The sequence below is a fragment of the Rissa tridactyla genome, chromosome 2 (assembly GCF_028500815.1).
Source record: "Rissa tridactyla isolate bRisTri1 chromosome 2, bRisTri1.patW.cur.20221130, whole genome shotgun sequence".
NCBI lineage: Eukaryota > Metazoa > Chordata > Aves > Charadriiformes > Laridae > Rissa > Rissa tridactyla.
Genome location: NC_071467.1, coordinates 40,751,856 through 40,763,915, shown reverse-complemented (window position 1 = coordinate 40,763,915; position 12,060 = coordinate 40,751,856). Strand labels below are relative to the sequence as shown.

The 12,060-nt window shown below is 35.6% G+C and overlaps 1 protein-coding gene across 7 annotated transcripts in view; it reads left to right on the top strand.

Annotated features, from left to right (window-relative positions):
- CHD7 (chromodomain helicase DNA binding protein 7) overlaps window positions 1–12,060 on the top strand; it is a 135,601-nt gene that overhangs the window by 87,330 nt on the left and 36,211 nt on the right. For all 7 annotated transcript variants that reach the window (XM_054190698.1, XM_054190697.1, XM_054190699.1 and 4 more), the window contains exons 6-12: window positions 546–611; window positions 5,589–5,644; window positions 7,081–7,195; window positions 8,920–9,003; window positions 9,742–9,879; window positions 9,976–10,097; window positions 10,574–10,817. In XM_054190698.1, the coding sequence (XP_054046673.1) occupies window positions 546–611; window positions 5,589–5,644; window positions 7,081–7,195; window positions 8,920–9,003; window positions 9,742–9,879; window positions 9,976–10,097; window positions 10,574–10,817 (825 nt within the window). The remainder of the gene's footprint in view (window positions 1–545; window positions 612–5,588; window positions 5,645–7,080; window positions 7,196–8,919; window positions 9,004–9,741; window positions 9,880–9,975; window positions 10,098–10,573; window positions 10,818–12,060) is intronic.

Here is a 12,060-nt window from a genome sequence, read left to right as displayed (position 1 = left end):
AGAATATATACATGTTCTTTGGTATTTCATTTGGCAATTTGTTAAGCCCTGTGAAATATTGTATGTGATCTCCATTGTTAATTGTGTCTTATCAGAAGGAGAATTTGGTAGGTTTGCCTGCAGTTGTAGTAGTGAATTAATGTAATAGAGAATCGCAGGCAATTTTGATAGCTAGCATGTGGACATTTACACAGCCAACTAGAGTTTTTGAACATCTTCTGATATTTAGACTGTACGATCCTGAAAGCATGTGTTGTTTTAGGAGAGGTGAACTGCCTGTGTGGTTATATCTGTGTATCTGTGCATGTCAGCCTTACTGAGAGAGCTAGAGTTGCGTTAGCTCTTAAAAATGTTTTTGAACAAGTATCCTTTATTGTGGTATTAAATCTGTCTAAATCCTCTCAGTTCTCATGCTAGGGGGAAAAAGTCCTCCTATGTATTAAACTCCTGTTGCAAAAAAAATTATTTGAAGTTTTTCTAATGAAGGAAGTCTTTAAGAAACAAAGGTGCACTTCCGTAACTCTTGTATGGTATTTATGATGTAGGAATCTGCTGATGCTGAAGGTCCTGTTGTGGAGAAAATCATGAGTAGCCGTTCAGTCAAGAAAAAGGTAAAATGAAACAAAACCCCTTCCCCCCGCTAATTTTAAACAGGCTAAGCATATTTCTGCTGACGCCCCTATTAAGTTCTTAAAATACCTCAGATATTCTAATTTCAAGAACTGTTCTATTGAATAGAGGATGTTCCCTGGAAGTGTCTTTAGATGGTATTTAACATGCTTTTGGATAGACATACACAAAACAGATAAGTTGTTTAGTCTTCTACTCTTCTCTTGCATTTTTTCAGATGAGAATTTTGATTTTTGCAAATATATATACCTGGGTGAAATCTGTGATGCGCTTCTTCAGAGGGTGTTTCTTGGGAGTTAGAGGAATGAGAGAACTCTCCTGTATCTTAAGTTTTTGCCTTTTCTAGTAAAGAAAAATCCTTGCCCGTAATTTTTGCATCTTTTGATAGTGGTTGTGCTTAGCAGCTAAACAACTTTACATGCCATCAAGAATGTTACATACGCAGGTGGCTATTATCTTCCTTGTCACTAAGATGGTGAAAAAACACTCTCTTTAGTTAAGTGTGGTTCTCTTAATGCTGCCCTGGCTGCTAGTTACGTTCTTACTTTGTTTACAGATTCTTCTAATCTACTTCACAACTTGATTGGCCTTTGCACTTCCAAACTCTGAGTAGGAAGTAGAAAAGAACTTGTTCCAGAAAGGGGATTATTATATTTTATAAGCTCTTTTGCGTAGGTAATTCTCTGACTTGTACTGCGGTTGGGCAGAAAACTGACTGATTAATATAGATATGGGAGTCACATTGATCGTAGTTAACCAGAAATACTACTTTTCCTCAAAGTGTTAATTTTCAAATTGAAGGAGGGAAAGTTGCCTTTATTCATGGATTTATTTTTTATGTTGTGGCTTTTGTTTGGGGGTAGGAGGATATTTTCATTTTTATTTTTTAATTTTATTACTACTGCCGTAACATCATTAACAGCTTTGTAAACCTAAATTCATGCAATGTAGTGACTAGCTGTGACTGAATTTGACCTGTTTCTGCAGCTTTCGTAGCAGCAAACCTCTAGGGCTTTTTTTGAAGTCTAAAGCTATATTTTGTATTTTAAACCATAGGTTTATTTTTCAGATAAACTTCATGTAATATAAACTCAGTAATTAGTTGTCCTGATGGTCTGCTAGGCAGGAGAGGAGCATGTGGGCTTTTCATAAATGTCTTTACATTGGAAGCTGTTTTTCACCAATTATTCTTCTCTTCTTCCTCTCCCCTGCAAACAAAGGTGTGATTACTCATGGGGAGTGTGTATTTTGCTGCAGTTTGTGGGAAGTGGTTGGTCTGCTGCCTACATGTCTTTGATTGCGAGCTCTGCTGGAGGCAAGCTCTATTTTGAGCTCTTTCTTTAATGTTTTTTATGGATTGTATTTGCAGGTTTGAGGGGTGTCTCTTCTTTCCCTGCTCTTCTCTCCAACCGTCCTCTCCAAAATCCAAAAAAAAAAATGGATTTCAGGATGTTAATATTTAACATCTAAAGTATCCAACTGTGCTTTTATTAAAGGTCTTTTACACTCTCACTAACGTCATCAAAACCCTGGTTGTTAGATTACTAATCAAAGTAAAATCGCTGCGATCAGGACCACTGCATAAAATAAACATGAGGAAAGGCTTCACTAGGAAACCTTTCAGTGGATTAGGTTGTAACAGAGGTGTTGCGTTCAAGTAAAGGACATTAGATAATGAATACGCTTTTGGAACAGTGTTCTTATAAAGTTATGCTGGTTTTCTCAAAAATAACCTTAGTCTAGTTTTGGAGCTACCGGATATGGTGCAGCACTGTACTTGTAAGCATTTTTGAAATGTACAGAATAAAAGGTAGAAATTACTTTAGTTCATGCTTGAAGTATAAAAGACACTGTTTTTCCCTGTTGTTCTTAACACGTAATTTTAAATTCTGTTGAATACTCTTCCCTCTTACAGAAAGTGTTAAGTATATGTATCAGTCTCTTTTCAAACCATCACAGTCCTGACGTCTTTAGTTTGCACATGGAAAACTTAAATTTTTCTAATTATTTTCTTGGCCAGCTTCAGTCCCTTTGAATTTCTGCTCCTTAACTTTGAAAAGGAATGACTAGAACTAAATATGCTATTCAGCACAAATAGCGGATAATATGGAAAGATGTGTAGTCTGTAAAACATTATACCTGCATGTTATACGTATGAATTTCTTTTTCTGCCTACTAGTACATAGTGAGAATTAGATCTGATTGAACTGTGTACGAATGTCTATACCCGTTCCACAAACTGATTAGTTTACAATCTGGTGCTATCAGTTGAGGTGATTGTTTTTTATGTGTTGCTTTGCATCTGTTATTAATGTGCTCTGCTCTTTCTCTAGCAGTTTATGTTTTTTGTTACGGTTTCAGGGGTTTTTTGTTTGTTTTTTAAGCTCTTGTCTCTACACCCGAGTAGCTTGCTCAAATAACTTTTGCATTAGCAGGTATTACTGTATCACTTCTGTGGCAATGGCAGTGCAAGATTGTGTTCTCTTAAGTATTTGCTTGAAGGAAGGGATCATTTATTTCTTCAATTATCTGCAGAGACTGTGGATCAGATTGTCAATTATGGGTGCACCTGGGCAATGATAATTTGAAGTGTCCTGCGTTGCCCAAGTCTGCCATGTGCTATTTTAAGATGTCTGCATAATCATTTTTGGGAGAATTTTGCATAAATGTTCTATCTCACCTTTTTACCTGGTTAATGAAAATGTACATGTAGTGGGGGATCAGTGACGTCAAAGGCATAAGCTTCTGTCTCATATATCCTAAACTAATGTGGTGTTAAACCCTACGTGAGTGCTGGTGATTGTAACTTGATGAGAAATATTTTTTTTGGCTATAAGCATGAATGCTGGATTTTTAAAGATTTTTAAAAGATTGCCTGCCCACCCACCCCCCCCAAAAAAAAAAAAGTTTATTTATTTAGGTGAATCTCTGATGCATGCTCATAAGACATATAATAACATAGACCAGTTAGTACGTATTAGACAATACAAAAGGACATTTTACTCAAGAGAGTTACAGGATTTATCAAGTTTTACATTGTAAATTATTGTTATTAAGTTGGCAGTTGACAGAAAATATACTTGCCTGAAATGCTGTTGAGGGAAGTTAAATTGGCTAATATGAAACCTTTATATAAAGGTGTTTAACCATATTGTCGTTTGTAAGATTGATGTATCTCTCAGGATTTGGAACTAATAAAAAAGACTTCGCTGTAGCACGTTTCAGAAAATAAAAAAAAAAGTTTTAAAATTAGGGATGACTTCTTAAAGACCTGTTTTTGCCTCAGGGTAGCGAATAGATTCAGATAATGGGATCTAAATTTTTCAATACTTTTTTTAATACAGTATTGACCTCTAAATATGAATATCTTCTTGAGAAATACTCCCTTTTAAACTTTTTGTTTAAAATAGAAGATCTTGATGGTGTTAAAATTCCTTCCTTTGACAATGTCTTTGTAAGTGATGGAGAAGCTTCTTCCCCGAGTTTAGTGTTAGGGGATAGTTTATCTTCAACAGAGGATTCAAGAAGATCACGAAGTAGCACCAGGAATACTTTATCTTCTTCCATTTCTTCAGGGAGAACTAAGTGGAAGCTGGTGTTGCTTCTCTCCAGAAAGGAACACAAGCAGACTGTACTGGAGTGATACGAATGCTAAAATGATAAAATCCCTTGCTAGTCTGGAAGAGAAGGAATAATATGGAAATCAGGGATTAGGAATGCATTGATATTTTCTTTACTGTGCTAGAACAGAGTTTAATGCAGCTGATACTGTTATTCTTTAATTGCACTGCTATGGAAGCAATGTCTAGCCAGCAACTTTTCTTTTGAGAGAGAATTTGGAAGATGACCATTCACCCTCTAACTTTAGAGTAGTCTCTCCTTTATATTTTTTCCTCTCTTTTATTTATATATATATATGTGTGTGTGTGTGTTTGTGTGTGTATGTAAAAATGATGGAGGATGTTGATTTATACAGGAGTCAACAGTTTTGTCTGTTTAGTGCTACATACAATATTTATTACAAATGTTGCTGTCCCTGATGAAGTATGTAGAACAGAAAATCCTCTTCTATTCAAAATTGTTCCAAAGTTCATTAGTAAACACAAACTGTTAATGTTGTGACATAAACTGAATTCTAAGCGTGTGCCTGGTGCACTGTCCTTAGTTTGTCCTATGGTTGGGTTCAGGAGTAATTCAACAAAGTATTACATGCCATATGTTATGCAATACTTTGGCACTAGGGATGAGTTAAGGGTAGTCTCAACCTTTAGCACTGAATGCCCTTGGTTTTGCTCGTTTATATCACTACTTTAACCTTGCTTTAAATGTAGTTTTTGGGTGTTAATTTAATTTGGCTGCTCTGTATGTGAGACATCTTGCCTGAGTGAATTTAATTGCACCATTGAGTAAAACTAAAGCCATGAACACTGATGCACTAAAATTCTAGCAGAGGTATAAGGTTTAGTTTTATATGGCTCCTTGTTTGGAGTTATTAACTATATGGAGGAATAAACCCCCTTTAAAACTCTTTTTTAAAACATTACAAAACCCACAATGTAAAGTTGCCATGAGCCAGCCAAAAATAATACATATGGCATTCAGGAGTGCAGTTGCTAATTGGCTGCTGCCTGAGAAAATGGTACACTTGGCTTCTACTTAACACTGTGGGTTTGGCAGAAAGCCAGATTTGGGGTGAGGTTGTGAATGAAGCTGCATGTGGTTAGGGAGGAGTTCAAATGATTCATGTCTTGGAAATTGTAGTAAGCAGTGGAGTATGTACTTGGGTAATCTGCTGGAGGAAACTCCTCACCCATGTCCTCCCCCCACTAACGCTTTCCTACACCTTCACTTGTCTGTCCTACGTGGGGACCGTATTCTGTATTTCGGTTAGTTTTAATCATTAACTAAATTGGGCTGTTAGTGGTTTAATTCACATTTCAACAATTCTTTTCTTATAGATGGAGAATGGAGAGGAAGTAGAAATAGAGGAATTCTATGTAAAGTACAAAAACTTGTAAGTAAAAGTAGAGGTTTGATTACTACCTTTAAGTTCATGTAATTTCCAAATAGTTTTTAAAAGCTGGTTTTGTGAATGATATAACTGTTACTATACAACCTTAAACATTTCTAATGTTCAATCCAAAACAATGGCAAATAAATGGGGAAGTACCTTGCATTGATGGTTGTGGGTTTGATAGTGTCATCTTAATTTGTGTTCTCTCCAAAATGAAATTTGTAGGTTAAATTGCTCTGCTATTAAAAACTTTAAGGCTCATTATGCATGCAGATTCATGAGCACATACCTATGTAGCTGTGTAGATCTAACTGCAACCGCAGAGTAACATGCCTGCAAACTACTAAAAAATAACCTTAACATTGTTTCAGAAACAAGATTTGTGTTCAAAAACATGTTTAAGATAACAAACAAGATGGCTTCCAATATTCCAGTAGATAGCTCTCTCTCTATGAGAGATCTAATAGTGGTGAGAGCAGCATGTTGTTTCACTTCTGGCTCTGAAACTGCAGTGCAATCAGTATTTAAAAAAAGATACCTCACAGCTGGATAAGCTCATGTTTCTTTTAGAAAAATAGCATATCTTATTTAATTTTAGCAAATTTCCCATCTGAGAGAGAAATTCACTTAGAGTGAGTTTCTTGGCAGCTAACTGCAGGTAGTTGACTTCACTCAGTCTGCTGCTACCTTTGTACCTTTTGCACTGTATTGATTATTGCATGATGTGTAATAGCTTAATTATGCTTTGTTTAGTTTTATTACATTGGCATGTAGTTTTTGTATTAACCATTCATGTCTTAGACTTCTTAGTAATCTTAACTTTCAATAGACTCTAAATTTATAAAGTGGGACTAGTCATTTTGGCAGAGATGCTGTTCCTTAGTTTGTGTTTTCTTAAAGATGAATTATTACTGTGGAACTGCATTTACAAGGGTTTTTCTTTTCTTTCTATCAGTGTTAAAACTTCAGTTGATTTATGCGACTTTTAATTAGAATGCTGTTCTTGCAAAAAACAGCATGTAGCATGTTAGTATTTGAAATGTTTGCATGTTTTATTAACTTCTAAAAACCATACTGTTTGCTAGAATGTGGTGTTAGATAGTGACATCTATGCTAGATGTCTTGTATAGTAATTATGTTTTAAGTCTGCCCAATAAAAATCATCTTAGCTTCATGCCAAACACTAAATTTATGGGGTATGTATTTAAATTTTGAGTGAGAGTTCTTTTTATTTACTGACAAGTGTTTCCAGTAGTAAGTGAAATTACTTCTAATAAAGATGATTTGTTAATAACTTGTATGATGAAGAAGATCGTGTCCACTTTTCCAAGCATGTCACTACAATGTGCTGAAAGGATCTAGCTATACTAGTGGGATACATAGGAGTATATAATGGAAGCATATTTTTGGGTGAAATTTTCTGTTTCATCTTCTAGTTCTTACCTTCATTGTCAGTGGGCATCTGTGGAAGAGCTGGACAAAGACAAGAGAATTCAGCAGAAGATTAAGCGGTTTAAGGCAAAACAGGGCCAGAACAAATTCCTTTCAGAAGTACGGTCTATTTGTTTCTTTCTCTTAGGTATTTGAGGAATATTCTTAGGAATTCTTGTTCTGTATACAAGCAGAAGATTCTGAACAACTGTGTGATATATCAGTAGCATGTATTGTATTATAAAAGTATAACCATGCTTGATCCAAGTCTTGCAAGTTTATGAAACCCAAGTCATCTATCTTGACTTTACACTTCTTACTGTAGTTTTGTTTTTTTTTTCTTAAAGTTAGTTTTTGCATTGTAAGCATGACTCTTAGTGAATCGGTACTAGGTTTCTTTTCTCAGGAGCTGATTATGCCAGAAAAATGCATCACATTTTTCTGTGTTATGGACTGCTGCTCACTAGGGATTCTAAGCTTTTTATCATCAATTTAATTTCACTTAGAGCCATAAGCAGTAGTGTGGCAGGGGTCCTGTCAATAAAAGACCAGATCTGCTGATTTGTGTCTCTGAAAGCTTACCTTTCAGTAAAATGCTGTCTTTTGAGGAAAAAAACCCAAACAAACGGATTCGTGTGCTGCTCTATTTATTTATTTTTATTTATTTTTACTATATAGTTCAAGCTAAACAAAACCTGTTGCAAATTAAGAACTTCCATAAAGTCAGTATGGGTTTCTCATTAAGTGTATCTGATTGACATATTTTGTTAAAATTTACAGGAATTGTGGGGGGAGGAGGACTCGATGTATTGTGCTTCTAGGAGTGTGTAGAACATCTATGAGCACGGTGTCAGAACATCCAAAATGCTTTGAGATGTTTATAAAATAGAGTGGCACCTATAAAGAATTAGCTGCATCATATAATACTAACACCTAAAGAACTAGATTAAATTAACTTTCAAGACTCCTGATATTTGATTTTTTTAAAGAAGCTAATAAATACATAATTTGGAATAACAGTCAGTACAGCGTATCGTGTCATTAAGGAGCAGCATTGTAAAATTTAACATCTGTTCTAAGTGAAGATGGCTGCAATTGCTGCTTTTTTAAATTATTTTTTTTAAAATCTGTTTCCAAGTGGGTCACAAGTTATTGTAAACACTTGGAATTTGTTCTTGTTTTAGAAAAAGCTATCAAAATGCACATAGTCTGTAGTGCTTTTGTCTGCCTTTTCTATTGGAGAGGATCTTAAAAGTATAACATGAAACACAACACTTAAGTACGCAAGAGACTCCTGTAAACTGTTGAAGGCATAAAAAAGAACACAATAGATTGTGATTTTTGGTGAAACTGTGTATGCATGCAGTGTTTTTTCTCTGTTTTTGAAATAATAATCTTTGAATCTTGCTTATAAAGCAGGTAGACAATTCCTGTAGTTAAAATAATCCAAAGGCACTTAGTGTACAAGGTTCTAATTTCTTTATTGCAAGCTGTAGTTTTCAAGAATGCTAAATGCATTGCATGCCATAAGCCTTTTCGATTGCTCATTAGTGAATTGTAATTTCACACTTCATTTAAAATATTCTTAAACATTCTCTCACAGTAAAAGGTTTCACACAGTAATTAAGAGGCCCAGTTAACAAAGTCTGAGAAGTCTGATTCCCTCACGGGGAATGATCTTGCTGAATTGTAGCATTTCAATTAACATGGTGAAGTTTGCCAAATATAAATTCTGTGTCACCGTGACCCAAAATATTATTCAATGGTGAAATATATAATAATTTTTCCTCTCAGGAAGGGCTAATAGAGATGTCTTTTATATTTTTGCCTCTCTCCTTGAACAGATTGATGATGAGCTTTTTAATCCAGATTATGTGGAAGTTGATCGAATCATGGATTTTTCACGTAGCACAGATGATAATGGAGAGGTAAACAAAACTTTTAGTGCATTTGTAGTCATATAGACATTATTTGAAATGTGAATGTATTAAACACTTCAGAAGCTACTAGTGTATTAATAATATTGTAGAAATATGATGCCCATGCAGGTAATATGGAATTTAAATGAAAATTGAAAGAATCTTGGCTAAATGTCATAATGGTTTAGACATTATTTAGACTATCTGCTGCAGAAGAGGTCCTGAATTTACTGTCTCTTACTCTTTAATGACTTGTTCTGCAGAACGAGATCACTTTGTCTTCCAGGAGACTCCTTTTGGTCCTGGGAGAACGGAGAGCTGCACTGACAGTGTCAGTGTTTCCATAAAGTTCTGTCAGTGAATGGTGGTGTTTGGGTTGCCTTCTGGGAAGGTTTTGATGACACTGGCAAGAAAAAACAGTTGACTGTTTAAATATGTGGTAAAGCATAGAAATTACAACAGTTGAAAAACAAATAGAGTTTTACCTCACTAATGTTAAATTAAAATTTAGATTTCGGATGTAGTGTTGTGCTCATTTTGGTGGTAAGCCTGCATTCCCCGCCTTCTCATCTTACTTGGTTAGGTTGTCAAGGTGTCAGACTGCTTATCCTTTTGGCTGATTCAGACATTCAGGTTTGGTAAAGCTTTTTGAATTGTATCTGTCTAGCCTGCAGATCTCCTCTTAGAAAAGATTACACTTTTATTCTCTTTAAATTGTGATGTAACCCTGTTTTTGTCTTAACAAAGCCTGTAATGCATTATCTGGTGAAATGGTGTTCGCTTCCTTATGAAGACAGCACTTGGGAGCTCAAGCAAGACATCGACCAAGCTAAGATCGAAGAATTTGAGAAACTGATGTCTAGGGAGCCAGAAATGGAGCGTGTGGTAAGAATTGGCTCCATATAGAGGATTTTATTTGAAAATAGTAAAGTAATGTGGTCTTTCAGAAACCACTAATGGGATTTGCTGTATTTGAAACAGGAGCGACCTCCTGCCGATGACTGGAAGAAATCGGAGAGTTCCAGGGAGTATAAAAACAATAACAAACTCAGGGAATACCAGTTGGAGGGAGTAAACTGGCTTCTTTTCAATTGGTACAACACGTACGTAAAATATTGCTTACTGCTACATCCTACTTTGGAAAGGCTTTTATAGTTTATTTGAAACAATAACCTTTTAAAGTAACCTTCTAAAGCAAGGTTTTGGAATTATTTACGTGTCTCATTTTTTGCTGCAGGAGTCATATACAAACTAATTTTGAGTGGATAACGTGATGGTACCTAAAACATGCATATTTCAGCTAGACTCTTGTGGCAAATGCTTTTGTATTGTATGTGTGTTCATGCACACCCCTGCTACCCCTTCCTCCTCCATGTAAACTTGAGAGGTACATAAAATGGCTATATCCATGCTTATTGCATCACAAATCATAACATTATTTAAAATGCAAAAAGATTATGATGTCTTTTCAGTATAAACTTGCCATTCTAGAAATTTCTGTTTTGTTCAGTTCCTTACTGATTTTCTGCATTTTAAATTAGGAACAAACCATTCAGACTGTTTTTATTATTGTTTTCAGGCGAAACTGCATTTTAGCAGATGAAATGGGGTTGGGAAAGACTATCCAGTCCATTACGTTTCTCTATGAGATATATTTGAAAGGAATCCATGGTCCTTTCTTGGTTATTGCACCGTTGTCTACAATTCCCAACTGGGAAAGGGAGTTCCGCACCTGGACAGAGTTGAATGTGGTTGTGTATCATGGGAGTCAAGCAAGCCGGCGGACCATTCAGTTGTATGAAATGTATTTCAAAGATCCACAGGTAAAAGCTATTCATGACTTGTTTTCCTCTTTTTTTGTATATGCTTTACTGTTGTTGATTAATCTAAGCATTGATTGGGTTTTTAGTAGTGATATAGTAGGTTTTAGCTAATAGTGAAGGCATATGTATTAATAAAGAGAGAGCTTTTCAGTAGTAGCCAAGAGATCAGCTGGAAATAGAGAGGGACCAAGAGTTACTTAGATGGTGCAACTCTCAGCAACTCTTACCATAGAATGGTTAGAGTTGGAAGGGACATGAAAGACCATCTAGTTCCAACGCCCCTGCCATGAGCAGGGACACCTCCCACTAGACCAGGTTGCTCAAAGCCCCATCCAGCCTGGCCTTGAACACTTCCAGGGATGGGGCATCCATAACTTCTCTGGGCAACCTGTTCCAGTGCCTCACCACCCTCAGAGTAAAGAATTTCTTTCCAGTTGTTTCCTACAAGGTTTTCATTATTTTGTGTTCCTGAGGAGAGCTGGCAGAAAAGATTCTTAATGGAGAAGAAGCTACTTTAATTGGAACTAAGCTTAAAAAATCAATCTTTGCCTACCATTCCAGGAAAAGACCAGCTTGCAGGAATTAAACTTGTCGGTGCTTCTTTATCAAATTTTATAAGTCAGATATGTTTTGAATCCCTGTTACTGCACTCATGTTGAATAGTTCTTACAAGAGAATGAGATCAGGTACGGAAAAGATTGGGGGCAAAACCAGAAAATTATTTGGAAAGCTGAAGCTATAAAGAGCAACAGATCTCTACACTTAAATGCATGGCTTTGGTCAGAGTAAGTAAACAGGATTGGGGAAAAATAATGTGCATACATTGGATGTTATTGCAAAACAGCATAATCTTCCTCACTTAAGAGGAAAAAAAGAGCAGAAGTTCAACCTGATTTGATGTATTGTGGAGTATTATTTCCAGCCGAGCTTAAATAAGTGATAGTGGTGAATTCATATATTTAGATTTTCTGTAAAGCATTTGATTTTATGCCACTGGATATTTTGATTAATAAACTAGAATGATATAAAATCAATATGGCACACATTAAGTGGATTTAAAACCAGCTAACTGATATTTCTCGATGTAATTGTAAATGAGAAATGATTTGCATTTCCAGCGTAGTTCTTCAGGGATTGGTTCGTTTACACGAGCTATATAACACTTTTATCAATGACCTGAAAGAAAACATAAAATCATTACTGAGGAAGTTTTCAAATGACACAACGATGGGGAGAGTGGTAA